Source organism: Phaethon aethereus (assembly GCF_964289735.1).
Source record: "Phaethon aethereus genome assembly, chromosome: 10".
Taxonomy (NCBI): domain Eukaryota; kingdom Metazoa; phylum Chordata; class Aves; order Phaethontiformes; family Phaethontidae; genus Phaethon; species Phaethon aethereus.
The window spans coordinates 21,478,277-21,500,420 of record NC_138586.1 but is presented as its reverse complement, the minus strand read 5'-3'; the positions used below and the strand labels follow the sequence as shown (position 1 = coordinate 21,500,420).

General features: G+C 38.6%; 1 protein-coding gene across 1 annotated transcript in view; it reads left to right on the top strand.

Annotated features, from left to right (window-relative positions):
- The window catches only part of DACH2 (dachshund family transcription factor 2), a gene marked incomplete at its 3' end in the record, with an annotated part of 304,056 nt that overhangs the window by 214,886 nt on the left and 67,026 nt on the right, over positions 1-22,144 (top strand). The window contains exon 4 of the mRNA XM_082004276.1: positions 20,728-20,883. Within this exon, the coding sequence (XP_081860402.1) occupies positions 20,728-20,883 (156 nt within the window). The remainder of the gene's footprint in view (positions 1-20,727; positions 20,884-22,144) is intronic.

The window sequence follows — 22,144 nt, the reverse complement described above, 5'->3', positions numbered from 1 at the left end:
AGCAAGTAAGGATGCCAATAATGCTGAGAAGTATGCTTGTTTCAGCCCGGTGATTTTCAGGTTTTCCACCGTGCTACGAAAGAACAAGAATAGTAATAGTAATAGTTTTTTTTTTTTTTTGGGGGGGGGGGTGGATCCTTTTATGTATTCTGTTTCAACAAAATCTCATCTGCCTATCATTTTGCACGAAGAAACATGCTTATTTAAACACTGTGGTGTATTAGCATGCTTAACCAACGTTTTTTACTTTCCCATTTCAGGATGTAAGGAATCCAGTACGTAGAGAATTCCAATATGTTAGGAAGAGCAACTGTTGGTGATAGTTGCCTTTGTTAATACTAGTGAGTCAACTTCCATCTCTCATTAATGATACTTTAACAATAAAAAGTACTTTAATGTTTTAATTACTTTAAAAAGTCTGGAACATTCTTGTTCTTGTTAAGGCATATATAAGTTAGAATGAAAACTGGCGTATTAGCTTTGATGCAGGCCACATGCTGAGAGTCCCCCAGAGGATGTCATCGATAGTGATACAGCTGTCAACAGCAGGAGGCTCATGAATTACAATTTCAATCAGATTTTTTTTAAAAAGTCCCCTAACATACATTTAATTTATATTTGAGGTAAGAAATTTTGTGGTGTGATCATTTGGAATTTTTTCTTGCTTAAAAGAGTAGCATTAATCCAAAAAAAACATTTTAATAATGTGTTTTTTAGTTAACAGTTCAGTACTAGATTTTTGCATAGTGCCCTGAACTGACATTTTTGCAGTTGAGATTCAATAGCAGTTTTACTTGCAACAGTTGGTGCTGTTTAAATGTCTAGCTGATCTGTGAATTTGATGAGACAAGAAGTCACAGTGGTCTCAAGTAATTCTGCCTTTACTTTCACCCACAAATTAAGAGGCATCCCTTAGTTCTGGAGTAGGGACTATATGGGTAAACAGGATGTAACACAAATCAGAACCTTATTACTTTTTATAGAATACCTTGACTGTCTTGAATAGTTACGTTCAAGTTTTGTTTTGCGTTAATAACGTTTTGTTCCATAAGAAAATCAGGGTTATGCATTTATTTCTGTGATTTTAAAAGTAAGCATCTGACAGTTTTGCATAATAGGTTATGCTTTCTGCTCCATATTCTGTTTAAAAAAAGCTGGAATCCAAAGCTGTGAGTGACATTTTGGTAGAATTTTAGCAAGTACAGTCATTACCAAATTAAAAATAGATACAGGTGGGTAGTCTATGTTTCTAGCTCCTTTTAAAAAAATCCCAACCCCTAACTGTATACAAGAGCAGGAATTTGTCAGATTGTTCTAGTTACAATTATGACAGACCAGCAATGTTGTCTTGAACCAGGAGTAAATATACCTTTATCATCAGAGTGTGTTAGAAATCTTTCATTTCCATGGCTGCAACATCTTTTTCTCAAATGAAATTTTTGTTCTGAACTTCTTAGGAGCTTAACTTAAATTAATAAGATAATTGAAGAATATTAAAAACTGTTCCATTTAGTCATGGACAAGAAAATCTTGTTGGCACCATATAATTGAAGCTACTAATTTGTCCATAATCTAAAGGGAAAATGCATGGATTTTTAGTATGTTTCAAATGCCAGCTTAATGTGTTTCTTATCTTGGAAATGTAACCCATATTATGTAACCTGGTAAGTAACTAACGTGTTTTAGGATGGTGAGTTTGTGTATTAGTTTTTGCAGATGCATGTTTCATGCTGGGAGGCACAGTAAGCATGCACTCAATGGTGCAGTGTCTTCTCAATGTGATGCTTTCTTCAAGAGAAGGGTAGGTAAGGCTTGACCTGGCCCATTCTTGTAGCTGAAGAAGAGACCATAATGTAGGATAATGATTGTGGATAAACACTCTAGTAGTAGATGTAGCTTAGCAGTGGCCGGGTGAGGTCAGGATGGGCTGTTCTACCCTCCAGTTTGGCACTGCCTCTGGATCTGGTCTCTGTATTGCAGTATGCAGTGTTAAGGCCATAGGAAAAGAGCACTTCAAGACTTGTTTTCTTATCCACACTCTCAACGAAGCAAGAACTCTGCCAGCATCATGTCTGACTGATAGTTGTCCAAGTTAATTTTAAAAGTTTTGTATGCTTACTCATGATGGTCATTTTTCCTAATGTTTAACCTACGTCTTCCTTGTAACAGCTGTTCCTTGCTGCTTCTTGCTCTGTCCACTGTGGGGTATGGAGAACAGTTTATTCCCTTTTATTATTGAACATGTCTTTTATCTAGTGAAGACTGTAAGCAAGTCTCCTATGTGTCTTCACTTACCTTTATAAAAGAAGCCTGCTCTTTTGAACGTGCCTCATCACCAGTGATTTTCTAGGTCCCTGGTCTGTTCTCGCTGCACTCCTCTGGCCTCTCTCCAGGTGATTCATATCCTGCCGGTTCCAAATCCCAATGCGGTGCTTCGGTCAAGGCCGTGCCAGTGCAGCAAGGTAGAACAGGAAGGGAGGAAGAATTTCTCTCAGTTGTCCATACAGCTATCTTGTATAAATGTGTGAAACTCTTTATGCTCCTGACATCTCCTGGAAGCAGGAAAGCAGGATACTGCTGACCTGTGTTCACCTGCAGTCTACTGTAGCCTCTAGATCTTCTCTTTTTTTGGCAGAAGAGCTACACAGGCGGTCAAACCCTGTTATGAATTTGTGAGGGTGGCTATTCCAGCCTTTCATCTGACCTGATCAAATTTTTACAATATATCTCTATTAAATGTTCACAAAGGTTTAGATAATTTTTAATAAAGATCCAGAGTTTTGGGTACGTTGGTTAATTCTGCTATGTATGCTTCTAACATAGACTCTTAACATGCTAACATCTGCCCTTGAACGTGAAGCGTTTCCTTCAGTTGAGTTTGGCTGTTTTATAGTTCATTCTATCTTAACAAGCTGACAGGAAGTACATTCTGAAGGTAAATCAAAATTGATAGTTGAAACTGAAAATCAAGGTTTCCTGTTTAGATCGTGTGCATTTTTAAGCTGTACAGAGCCGTCTGCAATTAATGCTCTTTGTTGTATATCTTCTGTATTTACAGTATATTTGACAATAAAACTTTTTTTGACATCTAATCAGTAGCAGAGTTGTTCTGCTCCCATTATATTTTCCTGAACTTTATCACCAAGACAAGACATAAACGTTGAGCGTGCCTTTAAGATCAGACATGGTCATATTTAAAAGATAAAAAATTGGGGTGTTTTGTGTCCTACGTTTGTACAATGTAAAAATGAGAATAGATTCTTCTTTTTAAGATGCTCAGGCTACTCTAAGGATAGAGACAAGCAAAACGTTGGGACTAGTGAAACTTCCAGCATACCTATATAAGAGCTGTATATTCAATTACTAATGTCATGGGACATAAGAGGCTGTATTTTCCCCTTTTCCCATGAGGCATGTAATATTAGTTAAATTGTGATTTATTTTCTCATATTTCAGATGGAAAGTGGAAAGGTCGTAGGAAGAAGTGCCTTGCAGGTTCCTATGGATCTGTTTTCTGAATTACTGTTTCTAAGAATTTGATGTAAGGGAGATTTTGACATTTCATCCTTGAGAAATATTCCCCTTCATTTGCAGCACCTCTTGTATTTTTCTTGATTTTGACAAAGTAGGTATTTTTTGAAAGTTGAAACCAACTTTATTCCCTTTCTCTGTAAAATCCTAGATCCAGGGAGAAAAGTCCTTTTGAAAACAGTAGAATAGCTAGCATGAGTAAGAATTTTAATTTCTTTTTTTATAAAAACAAAATGTATCTGGGTGTATACTGCATGTTAAAGAACACTTCCGTGTTAGTGAGAGATTGAACTTTAATAGAAAAATATTATCTAAACAGAAGGGCGTTTGCATGAAACTTGCAGGTATCTCATAGTCAGGAGGTTAATCTCGAGTGATCTTCTCTGAATTTAAACTCTGCGATTCTGTCTGTAGAAGAAATATTTACATTGTCCTATTGCTAGCGACCGATACTCATTTTCTAACTGACAGCTCTTCTTTCTTTGAAACTGCCTTGAATGATTACAGCGCAAACACTGCTCCTGTACTACATAAACGGAAAATCCAAGTCATCAGATAGCACTGAATCTTCAATTTGGATTAAAAAAAAGTATTTTATTTATTAGATGCAGTTATGGCACTGAAATAAATGGTTGGTGCAGTTACGCAGCACCTCACCTTCAAAATTTAATCATCTACAAATGCCATTTATTTTTCATAAGCTCCTTCCCTTTTAATATGATTCATTAAATATCCTGGGTTTTTTTCCCCCCTGCTGTTTGTTCATCTATTTTGGATGTAGACTCCAGGCATTTATTTCCCCTCTGTCTTAACTTACGGTGTGGCTGATGTAAAAATATTTTAAAATAATGTCAAATTTGAAAGTTTGAAATTCCAGATGTATTGTGCTGTAACCTAATTCTTACGTATTTGTCCTGGAATTTTCATTGAGGATGACTTCTTTAATTTTCAAGAAAATTTGTGTTTTCAGTATCCACCCATTTAGAACACATGTAATTTAGAAAATTCCCCTGTAGATAGGAGCTCCTCCAGCATGCAGAAGTTTTTGCAACTGGTAAAAAGCCATCCATTCCCACTCCCCAGCAGGGGAAGGATACTGCTGGAAAACGACCTCGGCAGAAAGTGTGTGCTGCTTTGCTCTCCTGTAGTTAGTAGTAGCTGTCGAACGGCTCTGAGTCACAGCAGTTTGGGAAAAGGCCGTTTCCCTTCATCCTGCTGTTGAGCCTATCTTTTGCACGGTCATCAGGAGCTGAGGCTCTGTAGTTTTACATGGCTGCTTCTGATTCAGTGTGTGAATGGGTAAAGAGGGAACTTAAGAGGATCAAGATGAACGATTTTTTTTTAAGGGTTACAGATAGATGACAGACTACCTTTGCAGACGTTAGTATTTCCTCTCCTCTGTATGTTTGCAGTGGAATGTGGTCTGAATTGAACACTTTATCACTGGAAGTGTTCAAAAAACGTGTGGACGTGGCACTTAGGGACATGGTTTAGGGGGCGTGGTGGTGTTGGGTTAATGGTTGGACTTGATGATCTTCAAGGTCTTTTCAAACCTTAATGATTCTGTGATTCTGTGAATTCAGGGACTGAATTTGAACTTTGAAGTATATGTGTAGCAGCACATGAGGTATGTGACAATAGCATGGTCAAGATAGACAATTGCCTCACAGCTCCTCCTTTTTTAGTTATCTTAATTGTATACATGCAGTAACTTCTAATTCAGTTAAGATTAGCAATATTCCACATTAGCCTGTCTGTTAAGATCCAATGCAGTATACTATAAAAAAGTCGTTAGTTTGGTAATATCAATTTAACAAGTTTTAGCTCATTAACCTTGACACCAGCAGTGCTGGAAAGAGGAACCTTTTGATATTGTTGTTCTCAGCGTATACCAGGGAGCTCTGAAAATCTGTTGAAATGCATGGCTATTATCCTCGATCATCAGTTATAGCGGTGTATTAGCTCTTTTATGCAAATACCCCATAGTAAGCGACAAATTACATCTTTTCAAGTCAACTTTATAGATTGGGGTAGCATTTATTTAGAAAAAGATTTTTTCCATTAGGTTCTTTGTATGTTTTTTAGATGGTCCTTTAGCAGCATTGCGAGCTATTTCCCGTGTTTCATTTTTCAGAGGTATACCATTCCGACAGCACTTGTAATAAGCTTGCCTGAAGTGCGGCAGATGAATATTTGTGATAACATTTTAGTAAGCTAAGACACTAATAGCAGAAGTACTTCTTCAGTTACTTCTTCTTGCTTTCCAGGTTCACTTTTGAGAAATCAGTTATCTTTGTAATAATGTTGTTGTTTTAGCTTTAGAAATCTTATATAATACTGCTGTAGGTACTGTTATAAAATAGGAAAATGAGTAATCATTTAAAAGCAGGGTACAAATAAATAAGAAGAAACTCTGGTAGTCAAAAAGCTGTTGTTTATTTTATACTTAGTTTTTTTCCCAAATTGAATGTTTCTGAGTTTCAGAATTGAGAAGAGGTAGAACAGAACTCATGTTTAGCATCATAATACAGCTGTAATCACGGAGGCATTTGATAAACAGCGAGAAGGGATTCTATAAAAACGCCATGTATTTTCTCAGGAACAGTTTCACTTAATCCCTTGTAGTCATTGTGAGTCTGTCACATTTTATGATTTGGGGATGGGATTTGGATGTAAAGAGAATTAGCACCCACGCCTGAGGAAGGACTATATGAAATGGGGGAAGAAGAGGGATTTATACAAATGTTTTAATGTTGAAGTGGGAAAACAAATCAAGACGAACATGGAAAATGGAGTATTTCATTTGCAGCTCTTCGTCCTATTCATGCCAGTGTAAAATTTTTCATGTGTTTGTTTTTGTTTTATTACCTGCCTTTCCTTTGTTTTCTAGCTTGTGCAGTCAGAAACTGCCTTTTACTACCTTTTAGGTTATGGAAGTTTTCTTGAAATTGCCATCCTTTCTGTGTCCAGTAACCTGCTAAAGTTCAGGAACAGTTTTGATCCTTTTACTTCTTTCACCTGTGCTTAAGTGGGTCACTTCCCAGATTTCGGTCCCCCGTTGAGCTGCGGTTTCTGCCCTCCCTGAAAATCCCCCCAGCCTTTTCCCTCCTGCCTGGCCAGAGCGCGTGGCCCTCAGCCAGCAGTTGTTCTTCGTATGGCAGCTCGTGCCGTCGCTGTGAGTGAAGGACAAGGGGCATGCTGAGGTGTAAAGAGATCAGGCAAGTCTTGCAACGGTTTTCTCGAATGCGAAATAAAAGGCAAGTGCTGGATTGGGCATTGCTGACTGCAGCAATGCTGACAAACGTCAGGAGCACCCACAGAGACGTGTATTCTGGCTTTGTTCGAGAGCACTCAGCCCTATGTGATCCCAGGAGATGGAGGCTGCCCACATGAGTGTCGGTAAGTGTGTACAGCTGTGATGCAGGTGTGAGAAAGCAGGGCAGAGCTGGACGGAGCCGCTGCCATCTCTCCAGCCAAGACATGGGCATTTGCTCCCAATGGAAAGCGGAAGCTCTGCTCAGTGTGACTTATTTGACATGTGCACTGTACACAGTCAGTCACGAGATTAACTTGGAATACTTTGATAAAGTGTCAAGCCATAAGACGGGCAGCAAATAATTTTGCTCATTTACAATGTTAATGAGAAGAGGGTTTCAGTGAAAGACCAGCAGTGTAATATATGCACTTTGAATATTGCAGACTAAAAAAAAAAAAAAAAAAAAAAGAAATTGCTATTCTGAACTATAGTTAAAAACCTTTGTATAAAGGAACAGTTACCTCAGCCAAATTTTCATCTTTAGTAAGACAAAACAAGGTAGATTCAAACTTAAGTATAAATTACCCTTTTTTTTTTTTTCCTCCTGGCATATTTGCATCATAAAAAAATGAACCATTTTTTATCTTTTGTAGAAATGGAATCCAAAATGAAAAAAAAATTAGATAAAGCTAAACTGCAATTTTGGTTGACCTCTGGGTAGTGGGGAAGAGTGCAGTGTTGAGATTGAGAAAGGTTTTTCACATGCAAAATCTCAGGAGGAGACATTGTAGTTTGAAAAGGGATAGTTGCAAGTGTGTTCAGCTTTGAGATAACGAAAGAACTGTACTCCACAATACAAAGCAACTAGCTTGAAAATTTACGTAACAAGATGTATCTATTAAATTGTTGTTCTTTTAAGACATTTAACATCTTTCCTCCAAAATTTATCAAAATCTCTTCTATGCATAGCAGCTAGGCTTTGTCTTTATCTAAGGACTATTTTTCAAGGAATCCATAAAATAATTTTTTTAATAGCTGAAGACAATATGGATGCAGGAAAAACTGCAGTTGTATGAAGTCTTTCATCGAAGACCAAGTTCAGGTAGAATCATCTATGTATGAAAGCAGAATATTCACATGTGGTGGGTAGTTAGGCTAACCTGTTGGTAAGCCAAAGATGCCTCTGTAAATACTGGTTTTCTTTCCAAGAGGAATCTTACATTATTTGACATTTATGAAAAACTATGTTAGAACCTTATGTGAAACCTAAGTGGTATCTCTTCTGGCAAATGTATGTTCTCATTTTTTTATGTATATGTATGAATGTATCTCAATATATTTGAAAGAAGGACTACAAATCAGACTGCAGACTTGTGGCTTCTAATTTGGAGGTTTGCAGTCTGACCATGTTCACTTTGGATTTAAATACCTTTGAAGGTATTCAAGCTTGATTACTTGGCGTCACCTGAATAATATAGCTTAGAAATAAGCCTCATACCTGCATAACTGTCTTTGTATTACATTTATGACTAAAAATCTGTCACTTAAAGGATCTTTCATAGAGTAAAATCTGTACTGTAGACATTTCACTTAAGGCTTTTTTGACTAGTATTTTTAAAGCCTAGCATCATTAAAAAAATGGAGGTCCATCTGCAAAATGTGGGCTAGACTTCAAAGAATCCATTTTATAGGGGGATCATGCTCTGGGGCTGTTGTTTGACCAATTACACAGATAGGGATATTTACAGAATAAGACACCAAATATCCGTATCAAAGATGTCCGGAGTTGTGGAATAATCAATGCCCTCTGTGGTACTGGGGGAAGCAGAAGCCTTCACCCTTTTGGTCAAACCCACAAAAGCAACACCAGTGCTATAGATCAGTGCGAAATGAAGAGCTGTGTTTTGAAACAACAGATACTGTGCCATAGGTGTGCTGTCACGAAGTGCATTGCTCTTTAAAAATCTCAACACTGAGTATGACTTTTTTTTTAAAACTGAAAACTGCCTAGAATCTCAGAAGTGAAAATCATATCTTCAAGCTTCCCAAACTAAAGAGCTTTGGGAAGAGTGTATTTGTCATTATGTTTAATTTGCACATACCTCACCAAAGAAAAGGCCAGGGGAGCTAGGCCGAGAACACAGCTGTACAGGCAGCTCAACTAATTGCCTCTCCATCCTCAACCTCATTTATCTTCATTTCTTCCCAATTATACCAAATTATCAATAGTCTCTGTTGCATCAGAGTCTTAATCCCCTTTATTCAGGCAGCATTAGATAGTGGCAGATGAATTCTTGGAGGGAGTCAGGGTAAACAGCCATGAAATGCCACCTCTGGCAGATGGCATTGCTCACAAGAAATGTGACAAAACATTTGGAATTTGTTACTAGGCATTGGTATGAGAAGGCAAGCTGTCAATATTTTTTTAAATGATAATCAAGGTGGTGCATACTTATACCACAAGCAGGAATGAATCCTGTCCAAAATCTCAAGCTTAGTTAAGTTCAGCTTGGCACTGTGCTATTGTATTTTGTTGCTGAAGCCTCTCACTTTCTATTGTTAAAAAATATTTTCACTTTGTCTGGTATTAATATCAACATTTTAATAATGTTTGTTCTGATTATAGTTGCTATTTATGGTTTTATATACCTCAGAAAGAAATACTAATTTGAAGATGTAGACTATCCTTTAGACAGTAACAAATTTTGGATGTATTTTCTTGAATAGTTTCTTTGGTATTGTCGGGTCTTTTCTAGGGGTTCGATTCTGCTCCTTAGACAAGCTAATGTGAGATTCACACTGAGAGTCATTGAGGAGAATTGCGCTAGAGATTAGATGAGAGCACCTAATGGCTAGGTTTGCTGAATGAGGAGAATATTCTGAAAATCAAAGTTTGACTGAACGTGTAGGATGTCCAAGTGCTGTAGTAGGTGTATATTCAGCTATTACTATGAGCAAAAACGAAAGTGATATTTAAAGGAAGTACAAAGTTGGCTGCTAATACAGTTCACGGTTTGTATGTGTGTTATTTTTAGAATGACATTAAATGAAACACAGTAGATTTCACTGCTGACCTTTTATGTGAATTAGGTTTCCTCACAGACTCTCCTGATTTTGGCAGCATTCTAAATTTTTTGGAAGCCAGTAATAACTTAGTGCAAGGAGTCAAATGCCAGATAAAAAATGGTGCATCTTCAGAATTAGTATATACCTTGCCAGTGTTCCCCATACTGACACAACCTATTGGAGCTGTGCAAGTGTCTGCACTTACTGATCCTTCATGGAAACTGGGGCTTATGACAGTAAATCTCACTGGAGAGCTTCGACAGTCATTCAGCTGCAATATAAAAGGATGTTAGGCATCCCTTTCACAACCTCTCATTCTCTAGTAAAATCTCCAACGTCATTGAGTTCTGTGTAGGTGCTTCAAGTTGGCAGGGGTTTGGAAGATTGTCTAAACGTGTATGTGTGAAGTGCCACAGACTGTATTTAATTCTTTCAAGCCATACTTCATGTTACACAGAGTTCTTTTAGTATTAGGAGTTTTTGAAAAGAGTATAAATACATAATTCATTGATGTCACTACAAATTAACTCGGAAGATTACAATCTGTAACTTGAACTGTTAATAGTTATTTCAAAGAAATAGCAAATTATAAATTGTTGAAACTTGGATGATCTGGCTTTGTACCGTGGCGTCACCTATCTACTGTGGATGTCAAGACGTTTTCAAAGCTAAACTATCTGGCTAGTTACAGTCACAGTAAAAATATACAGTATATGTATCTCGGAGGTTGTTTCAGTAAGTTGTTAAATATGGGAAAATATTAAGTAATTAAAAAAAGGCAAAAAGGTCTTTGGTTTGTGGTGAGTGAAGGTGTCAATAATTATCATCACTGGAATATGAATCTAGTTCCTTGCTCGCTGGCTGCGGCTGTTGAGTTTAGAAGGATGTATATTTTATCCTTTCTGGCAGCCAGCCCTACAAACTGTGTTCAAGATCTGAAAGTTAAGCTGTTTTATTTCTGGCTTGTGCATCATCAACAGTAATAAAAACATGACAGACCAAAATTGTGACCTTATTTCTATCTGCGAAACGCACGTGTTTCTGAAGACGGACTTTGGTCCTTCAGTAGAAAACAGTAAATTTTTTTGTTGATGGTCCTAAACCAGAAGAGATATCATGTTCTAGTACAGTATAGAAAAATGAATAGTGAGAAAGTCATACACTTACTGCTAAAAATGTTAGCAATAACCATTCAGAGCACAGAAGGGAGCAAATTAGTTATGCAAGGATGAACCATAATCTGGGGTTTACATTTCAAAATAGTATTGAGCATTTAAAGATTGCCCTCTCTTTTGAGTTCACCAACGTCTTTTCTGTTGGAATAGTGATCTATGCGGATTTTTGTAAGCCTTCTTTCATCAAAAGCATGTTCTGTAAGATGTCAGGGGTAGGAGTCTCGCTCACCCAACATTCCAGTGCAAAGGTATATTGTCTGCCCACTAGCTCAAGCTTGCTGAGGTTCTTACAGCACTACCTGGAGTGACAGAGAATAGACGTCATTTATTATCTCACAGGAAAGGGATTGCGTGTGCTTTTGACATTGATGTAAGTTTGGAATTAAGCAATTAGAGTTAAAACCTAAGAATAGTACTACGCATTGTACAGAAGAAACTGAATAGGGATTTATTACTTATTGTTTCATCCACTACAAGAACTGGAAGACATCAGAGGAAGGCAGCAATTGCCAAGTTATAACGCCTCAACGACACACCCACAAATAACATGAGGCGGCTTTTCATAGAGTGCATAGGCAAGCTGTGGAACTCCTTGCTACTGGGTATTATAGATGCAAAAAATTGACATCCGTTTAATTTAATGGAAGAAAAAATCTATTAAAGGTTATTAAATTCAAGGAAAGTACCTCTATTTCAGGAAGTTCCTAATGCATAAATTTTTGGAGAGTGTTCTGGGAAATTGTCACTTTAGGTTTTTCTCCATATTTAATCTCTTTAGTAAGTATTGCTTTTGGCCCTTGTTGGAGACAAGGTATTAGGCTACATGGACTGTAGGTGTTTGTATGCAGTCATTTGGGGAGCCATTATTCCTTTAGTTATATTGACCCACCCTCCTGAAATATCATGCCTAATTTCCATGTAGGAAGCTATAAATATCTAACTGTTGATATGAAGTTTACAAGCTTTTCCTCGCCCCCTCTTCACATGGTTAACTATCGGGTAACAAACAGCAAAGACTTCAATTTCTAACTATCAGAACTTTTCTCCAGCGTGTCCCATTCCTTCCTAGGCATGAAGCAGCTTGTTTTGATTAATATTCATGCATGAGCAAATCAGCAGAAGAAAAGAGGAGAATGGGTACAGGTAGCTAACTTTCAGAAGTGCTTTTTAATATTGGTGTATTTTAATGAAAATTATAATAGTTTGTATCTTAACTTTCTATGAATATGATGTTTCATCTTGCCAAATCTAATGTTAACGGGGTGGTTTGGTGGTATAAGTTGAATCAGCTGACCCACTGAGCTATTTTTAGTATTTTGAGTTTAAATGAAGCTACTGCCACTTTGAGCAGTTTCTCTTTTTATCAAACTAGTCCCTTATGTCCCTTGCATTTTCTTTCCTTTTCCTGTATCTCTTTATTTGTTTGGCAACATTTTTCCCATTTTTTAATATTAGCTACTTGAGGAAAAGGACATCCATACTTCAGCAATTGTCTACAGAAGACTTTTTCTGAAAAGATTTTGTTGCTGCAGCCAGTAGTTCCTCTACACTCGTCTTAGAAAGTAGGAGAAATGACTGTGCTGTACTTTGGTTGCCAGCAGCATTTTTGGGTATGTGATTTGAAGGGATAAATGACCCAGTCTGTTTGAGAGAGGGAGAGAACAGGTTTTATACTGGTATGAGCCTTTGACACTGAGCACCTGATTTTAACTGGGAGATTTTGTTTTGACCGGCAAGGCCCATTGTAGGACAGTTTTACCTTCCAAGGTAACTGACAGTAAGGAGATTTGTTTCTGGTATGGTACTTTAGCACTAGAATCATCGATCTTAATTTGGAAACGTGAAAACACATTGTATTCATCACCACCTTATTTCTTTTTCTCTGTTCATTTTAAAGGGAAGGAGTCAATGGTTTGGGAGGGATGGTTAGGTTCCTAAATAAACATTATGTCTCTGCTTTTATCTTCTAAAAGAGTATCTTCCTGGAATTAATTGTTAATTAATTAAATTGGCATCAGGTATTCTGACATACTCCTGGTTATCTTGAGTATCCAGTTTGCTGTGAAATGAACTTTGATTTTGCTGTCATTAAGACTTTTCAAAAAGTTTAGAAGTTATATTCAGATTTCAGATGCCTTCTTATTGTATAATTATCAACAGATTACTTCACCTAAGTTGTGACAGACATATTTTTTAAGTATGACTGACTGATGGACAGATTGGGAATTGCTGAATTAATGGGCACATTTCAAAGCTTTGGCAGGGCTAAGCAGTAATTACATCTGCTGAACCACTTGATAAGTTTTTGGAAGTAGCCCAGTAAAGCCATCACTGGATTTCTTGAGTTTTAATACCTTACCCTACACACGTTCATGGCTTTCTTGTAGGGCACAATCCAGAAGTTGACAGAGCCAAATACACACTGCTAATCAAATCAATGCATTAAGGCTTTAAATGCATTGCAAATCTTCCATTTAGATTTTCAGATGGGTGTCATGCTTTTGGGAGCTGATTAAAAAAATCTCGTTCCCATTTTCAAGTAAGAAAGTTCATTTGGGTAATAAGAGACCACAGAAAGTGTCCATGCTTGCATGGTCTCAATAAATAACATCATTTACTGCCAATACGAGGGACAGAATTTGGGATTAAATGGGTCATAATCCTGACCCAGAACAGCCTTATGTTTTTCTGACAGGAAAGTGATGGTTACCAGGAATATGGCCTGGATGGTATCTTCCTATCTTACTGTAGTGAGATTCTCCGTTTATCAAATATGACAAAAATTATTTTCTACCTAATCTTCTCTTCCTGGGATATTCAAATGTTACACCATGAACAGAGCTGACAGAGTTGTAGGCTGAAGTGTTTTCAGCAGAGGATATTCTGTGCAAACCCAAAAAGTGGCTGTTTTTCCCAGTATCTAGGTGAGATTAGGATATTGGTAAAAGCAAATAGTCTGCGACACCTGAAAACACTGGGGCTGGGAATGCTGGCAAATAGACCCGTGTTGTTTTAGGAGTACTGGGCTTCTAGATAAGCCAAAAAATTTCAAAGGCCTTGTGTGTGCTGGACACTTATAAAAGGAGTTAGAGGTGATACCTGAAATATTTGAAACTATCAGTGCTGAAACAGCAATGCACTGAATACTTTTTTCTTTGCAGCTGATGTTATGCTTAATATGCCCAACAGCATGAAAAATGTGTTTAAAAATAATTTTAGGATAAAACTGGACAGTGAAGATGGTATTGCTTTTAACAATTTGACTTCAATTTTTCAGAAATGTATCACAACAAAAAATAAAATGACAGACATAGATTGAAACGGTGTGGTTGTTCAATCCAAAGGTACCTGTGACAGAGTGGATTTCATTTAGCTAGACCAGACAGTTTTAAGGCTGATAAAATGAATTTGAAACCAAATGAAAAGAAGCTGTCACCGAATTGAACTTTGATTACTTTCTGGAGATCTTTCAATACCTAAAAACAAGACAGTAATTTAATCTTCCGAAATATTTCTTCACCAAAAAAGTTTTTTGGATTTTGTTTTCAAGAACACAAATGCACAGCAGTGTTTATTACTAGAAAACAAGTGGCTTTTAGAGTTATCTGATGAAATTACTATAATCAAAGATGGATAAGAAGCAGCATTTTCAGAAAAATGAAGTTTAGCTTGTCACTCGCATTTCCTTCAACTAAACAAAATGAGATTTAAACAGAAACACTTTGCTTACAGACATGTACGTGACTGTAAATAACCTTGCGGGGCATCTGTGGGTACAGTGTATATCATCAACAGTATGTGTATGTATTGCTTAGGCTGATTTTCCCTGTTTGTTTGTGTTACCTGTGATTTAACTCCCTATGCATCTGAACTCACCCGAATTTGCTGTTCAGAGGGACTTGGGAACAGAGACATACAGCATTTGGCCACTGGGCTGTACAATGGCATTAAGGGAATGCTTACCTCTTACCGTATTTTAATTCAGAAGCGAATGGACTGGGGTTTGCTACATTAGTTTTGCTTTTGCTTAGTTGAACACAAGTGTAGTTCATATACTGACGAATAAGTTCTCTCAGATAACCTGTTTTAGACTGGTAAATACCAGACTTGAATTATTAAGTATATTGTAAAGTAACTGTTTCTCTTACCAAATCCATGTAGTGTTTGTCTTTATCCGTGCCCTTTAAAACACGCACTACGTTCCTGTGTAGGCGACTGTGTACAACGCAGGCAGTCAGGCCGCCTTCTTCATCCCTATTGTGCATTTTGCTGCAAATCTGAAAGCAGAACTGCACACCACACGTTTGCCGTGTGGCCCGAACTGGATGGTTGAGGCCGCCCAGAGCGTTGTTCAGGTGCTTCTGCGGGGCAGCGGGTGCGTTCTGAGTCCTGGAGGCTGGCTGGCCAGCTGATAGCTCTGCCCCGTCCTCCCTCCTCGCTGCGGCTGTGCCAAGCAAGCGGCAGTCTCTGTGCTTGCTTCTGACAGGCGTCAGGGGCTCGGGAAGATGGAGGTTCTTGTCTCTCTTGCCCTTTTTTAATGCTGAGTACAGTCTGTTCGGGGACAAGATCGACTAGAATGCAAACAAGATAAGGAAAAATTACCTTTTTGTCCTTTAGTTTTATCTGTTGGAGAGAAGGTCATATGGGTAGTGGGTTAAACGTTAAATGCAAAGCTTTTTGCAAAGTGTATAAATAACGTATTGGCATTTTGATGAATCAACAGACTTCTGAGTGCTCTAATAATATTCCTATGACACTTCTGCATCAAGTTACTAATACTTTAAAATGAAATATTCTTTCTCATTTAAAATAAATAAAAAGCTATAATTTACAATATATATATTAGAGGTAAAGTAAGTTCCATTGCTGTTTTCTGTTGTCTTATTTTCCATAGTGTTGTATGCTTGCTTTCTTTTTTCATACTTTTTTCCCCTTTTGTTTCATGTATACCTAAAAGAAATTACTTGGAAGTCCATCCCTCTATATACAGTAGTACAGATCATTGTTTAATTTTAGACTCTTATCTTCTAGATTATAAAGAGTGAGAGCATTCACTAGCTTAGTGTGGACCAAGAAATCATTTTTTCTTAATACAAATTTCTTCAAATACCAAACCTTTTGAATATAATGAGAGAAAAAAAAAATTGACTCCCATAAATTTATTTCTGTGTGGTGTATTGCGTGTTTCGTATCATAAAGTTTCATTTTCAGTGTCACCTGTAAGCTCATTGTACCAAACGCAGGATGTAGATGTCAAAACATGATACCTTTGCCTAACTGATGGCACCTATTTGAACAAAAAATGACAATGAACATAAATTTCCTTAAAAATTACTGTTACACCTAAATTTGAAGTATTAAAAAGGATTTACTTATTGTAGATGTATTCACTTCTAATTGTTAGGGTAACAAAGAATTTGAAACTATGCATTGAGATATGTATATATTTTTATATATATGTATGTGTCAGATATGTACTTCCTAATATAACATGCTGATAACTGTGGTACCAAATAAGAAAATGTGTCTGCTCGAAAACAAATACCCTTTTTAAAATTTGCATGACAATAAAAGGACTTGAGTATCTTACCACAGGTTTGCATTTTACATATTTGGTTTGTAATGGGAATCTAGTTCTGGCTTACTATTAATTTACATGTGAATTTTTCTTACTGTATGGGAATAGATAGTGCAGGGAAGGATACAAATTTTCTTTTAAAATGTATATTTTTTAGCTGTGCAAAGGGACTGTAACTGAAAGCGTCTATGGTGTAGAGCACAGGAGTAGGACCTGAGAGACCTGACTTCTCGTCCAGTTTCACTGTTAGTCTAGTAGGTAACATGGAGGAAGTTGCTTCATAATTGTGCACCTCAACTTTCCCACTTGTAAGTTGGAGATAATCATACTGGCCTTAGAAAACACTTCACAACTGGACAGTTCTAGGTACGAAAGAGTTGTAACTATTACTTTCTTTTTAAGAGACTTGCTACTACATAGTATATGCAGTCAAGATTAAGTGATGAAGCTGTTATTGATGTGATATACTGCAGACTACAGGATACATTTCATTTAACATGCACTTTTATTATACATCATACGCTCAGCAGTATTTTTTTTTTCTTTCTCTAAGGAGAAGTGATAGTGAACGTAAGAATACAGGAATGGTCTGTAGAGATAAGTGTATTGCAATTTATTCTTGTGTTGCTGGCACTGAATACTGGAGCAGATTACAAGTGGAATTTGCAGGAAAAAAAGTTATTATTGTCTCCATCTGTAAGGAAAACTGGTCCAGTGGTTTGGACCGTACAACATAATTTAAATTCAGTTTCCTGTTCCATTGCAGGTTTCCTCTATTTCCTTAAGCAAGTCACTTCGTGCAGTGCGATTCTCCATCTGTAAAATAGGAATAATTGTACTTTCCTACAGAATGTGCAACAGTTGTAAAGTGGGGCACAGAAAGCTGGTGGGGCACTCTGATATTACAGCTTCAGGGCCACAGAAGTATGGTGGGTAGATGCATGAGGCTTTGGGAAGACAAGAGAAACTTCCAGAAATAAGTAAATGAGCTAAGAGTTTAGACCATCTGTGCCTGGGGTTGGAAGTATTGGAGAATGTGTGAGGGAGACTTTTAGATGAAGAGTGCAGTTTTTTCTTTTCATTCAGAAATCTCCGACAGACTGTCGTGTGCATGGTTTTTGTGGCCACTGCCCTGATCAGTGAAGTTACATGTACAAAATCTATTTCCAAACAAAAAAAATTAATACTAAAGTACATGTCATATGTCTTTTTTGAGGAAGAATAAAGTGTAAATGTTAAACTTAAATTTACTGAAAAAACATATTGGAGAAAAATAAAACTTGGTAAAATCAAATGCTAAGCATTTCCTTGGAAAATCTTTTTTATATTACAAATTGAACTTGAGAAATACTTTACCAAATAATACTACTTCTGTTTCATAATAGCCAGAATGAACAACTTCTATACTTAGTATCAGTCAAATGTTATTTGAAAAAGCTGATATACAGTATATTAAATAACAAAGATGCTGACACAGTCTTAACTGTAGTAGTTCTTCTAATTACTGCACTATGCCATGTTATATTATATCACATGGCATAATTTAGTGTGTGTATCTTCATCAATGTATTACTCATCATTTTACAAATTACAGATCTTTTATAGGAAGGTAATTCATACTTGGACATAGTGCTAAAATGATGGAGTGATTTCCTTTTTTCTCAATCATTGATCTTTCAAACTTTTTCATTTAGCTATATTAATCATGTTTATTAGCTAAGTGTTGTCATAAGGAATGGAATTTTTCTGTTACTTTCATACTCAATTAAAATGGTTTTTTGCTTGCTGCCTCTGCTGCATTACAGTAATCTGTTTACTTATTCTAATTGAAATTCTTGTTCATAAATTTAAAACAAAGTCAATACTGCAGTTACAAATTTTCAGAGCAATCTATAAGCTACTTCAAAATGTGGGGTGTACCTGAGAAGGGAATGTACTTAAAATACCTTTTTACTCTAAAAATGTTCAGTCTAACTTTTTTAAGATGGTTTATTTTGTGGACCAGATGTATTTCAGAATTCACTACCATAGTCTACTTAACTGCTGTTTAAAAGGAACTTGTTGTTATTCAAGTGCTTAAGCATAATACTGAAGAAACTACAATCTGTAAAATTGCTGCAGAAACACCCTCTCTTCAGAAGACCAAACATATTCTAGACCAAACACATAAGTGCTTAGTTTGCTATAGTGTGTTTTTGTTGTAGACAGTAATTACTGTGCATAGTGAGTATCTGGACTCTTTAAATTCTTGAACACTGATGATTTCCAAGCCCAACCTAATGCCTCGCGTGTTTAACATAGCAAAGTGAAGTGTTTCACTTCGGACATCCATAGGGTCAAACCCAGCAGTGGAGGGAAAGGTATTTAAGCTCAAATATAACATAGCAGCAGGATAAATTGTTGTAACCTGTTCAGGGGTGAATTCCAGGTAGAATGCTAGGGAGTGTTGGGGGGAGTGAATAGCGGAGCGACTCCCCAGCAAGGTTAACAGCGGTAACCTGATGAGCCCCAGGGTGGGCACTGATCTGTCTCTGGCAGGATCTGGGTGGCCTGATTCTCTGTGATAGTGGGAGATTGTGATTCAGTGTCTCAGATGTTCCTTTTCTGCCTTATTAATAGTGATGAACTGTGGTGGGTTGGCCCTGGCTGGATGTCAGGTGCCCACCAAAGCCACTCTACCACTCCCTTCCTCAGCTGGGCAGGGGAGAGAAAATATAATGAGAAGCTCATGGGTTGAGATAAGGATCGGGAGAGATCAGGCAGCGATTACCATCACGGGCAAAACAGACTTGACTTGGGGAAATTAGCTTACTTTATTACCAATCAAATCAGAGTAGGGTAATGAGAAATAAAAAGTAAATCTTAAAACACCTTCCCCCCACCCCTCCCTTCTTCCCGGGCTCAACTTCACTCCCGATTCTCCTCCTCCTTGCCCTCCAGGGGTGCAGGGGGACGGGGAATGGGGGCTGTGGTCAATTCATCACATGCTGTCTCTGCCGCTCCTTCCTCCTCAGGGGAGGCTCCTCACACCCTTCCCTTGCTCCAACGTGGGGTCCCTCCCATGGGAGACAGTCCTCCACGGACTTCTGCAACGTGAGTCCTTCCCACGGGCTGCAGTTCTTCATGAGCTGCTCCAGCCCGGGTCCCCCCACGGGTGCCATCCTTCAGGAACAGGGTGCTCCAGCCTGGGTCCCCCCACGGGTGCCGTCCTTCAGGAACAGGGTGTTCCAGCCTGGGTCCCCCCACGGGTGCCGTCCTTCAGGAACAGGCTGCTCCAGCCTGGCCCCTGCGGGGTCCCAGGTCTTGCCAGCAAACCTGCTCCAGCCGGGGCTCCTCTCTCTCCCCACGGGGCCACAGGCCCTGCCAGGAGCCGGCCTCAGCACGGGCTGCCCACGGGGTCACGGCCTCCTTTGGGCATCCCCCTGCTCCGGCGGGGGGCCCTCCCCGGGTGCGGGTGGAGATCTGCTCCCCCGTGGAGCTCCATGGCCGCAGGGGCACAGCCGGCCTCCCCGTGGGCTTCCCCAGGGGCTGCTGGGGACCCTCTGCTCCGGCGCCTGGAGCCCCTCCTGCTCGGGTCTGGGGGCTGTGGGGCTACTCTTCTCACATGTTCTCACTCCTCTCTCTGGCTGCAGTTGCCCAGTTTTGAGGTTTTTTTCCCCTTCTGAACTCTGTTATCCCAGAGGCGCTGCCACCATCACTGATGGGCTCGGCCTTGGCCAGCGGCGGGTCTGTCTTGGAGCCGCTGGCACTGGCTCTGCCGGACACAGGGGAAGCTTCTAGCAACCTCTCGCAGAAGCCATCCCCACCGCTACCAAAACCTGGCCACGCAAACCCAATACACTGTTGTTGACTTGTATGATATTGTCCTTAAATATTTAGCTTTTCCTGTTGCCAAAACCTAGTGTTACGAAGGTAGGTGATGCTGAAAGTTTCTAGTCATATTTTTTGCCTGATGCATATTTATTAATTTATCAAAAAAAAATCAGGTGTAGGTTTCAGGTGCTGTGTTTGTGCTAGGTGCTTAGCTATGGTAAAGAGTATTAGCTCGCTGCTAACCAAGCAAAATATCTTCTAAAGAAAAGTATATGCCATTTATGGTTGGTTTGTACCCTGTTTTGCAGGTGGGAGTGAATCCTCCTGGGATAAAGACAAGCTTCAGTCTCCCATTACAACAGGATCACAGCACAGCATTGGTCATCCCACATTGTCGGGGCAGTCGAGCCTTGGAAGTGCGCACCCACTCAGTCCTCTCCAGCAGAATCACCTGCTCACCAACAGTACGTATTGTGCTCTTAGGAGAGATAACAGTACATGGAGACCTGCTTGGAGGTCTTCCTTCCCAGCCTCCTGGAGGTGGGGAAAATGGGTGGGAGATGCATGAACGACAGGAGGGTCAATCCTCCTACTGTCTGATGCACTTGTGCATCATGTCTAAGCCACCCATTGGGATATAGTTGCCCTCTTTGAATAGTCACCGACTGCTGGGTGAGGGACTGTCAGTCCTTAACTGACTTTTCCATGGCCTGGACTGAAGGGAAAAATAACCATAAAGTTGCTTAAAATTTTATCTATATGTGAAAATTCTCTTCCAGGTGAAAAAGCTGATCACCAAATAAAAACATGAGAGCCAGGAATAAAAGCAAAATGTCTAGTTTAAAGCAAGCAGAAGCAATCCCTCTGCCTTATTTTGCATTGTACCTGCCAGGTGTGTGCAAGGTCATCCATTGAACCCAGCAATCCAAAGCAACTGGAATAAAATGGCACAGATAAAGTTTGGATTTGGAACTTAAAGCTCCCTTCAAACCCATCTCTTTTTCTTCCCTTAAGAAGGGAGCAGATGGGAAGCCAACAGTTGCCCTTCTCCTTTGCACCCAAAGAGGGAAGGAAGGGAAGGGAAAGTTACTCCAAGAAAGATGTTCAGGATAAATATTTTTAAAAATTAATGAGGAGTAAAGTTAATTTTAACAGGTGATGATAGATGAAGAATTAAAATCTCACTATTTCTGAACTCTTGTTACTCGTTCAAGCTTTTCATCCTCAAAGTTTTGAAGGTTGATTTTGGTGTTAGTTTTAAAGGATGAATGACATTTCTTGCTCCTTACACAATTTTAGGAGCAGATAGTTCCTTGCCACCTATGTAGGGCCCCAGACTTGAATAAATCAAAGCTATTGAAATGGCTCCTACAGTGTGGGTCTGCTTCATTGACGGAAACGTATGGACCTGAGTATTTTGGGTTAAGAGTCAGTAGTTAAGAATGACCAGATCACAGGACTCAAATTCACTGCAGTTTATCCTCTCATTCAATACCTGTATATATTTTACATACAGCGATATTGTGTTCTTTGCTGTTAAAGACAACTTTAAAGATACTTTCCAGTAGATTTTGTAATAGGCAAATGTCTATAGGCTATTAAAGGGTTTATTGAATGTCAGATATTACATCCAATGATTTGCAAGTGGAGGATATATTTTCTTCATAGTCCTCTGAAACATTTGACGGATTGTGTCTTAAAACTGGTGATATGCTGTTAAATTCT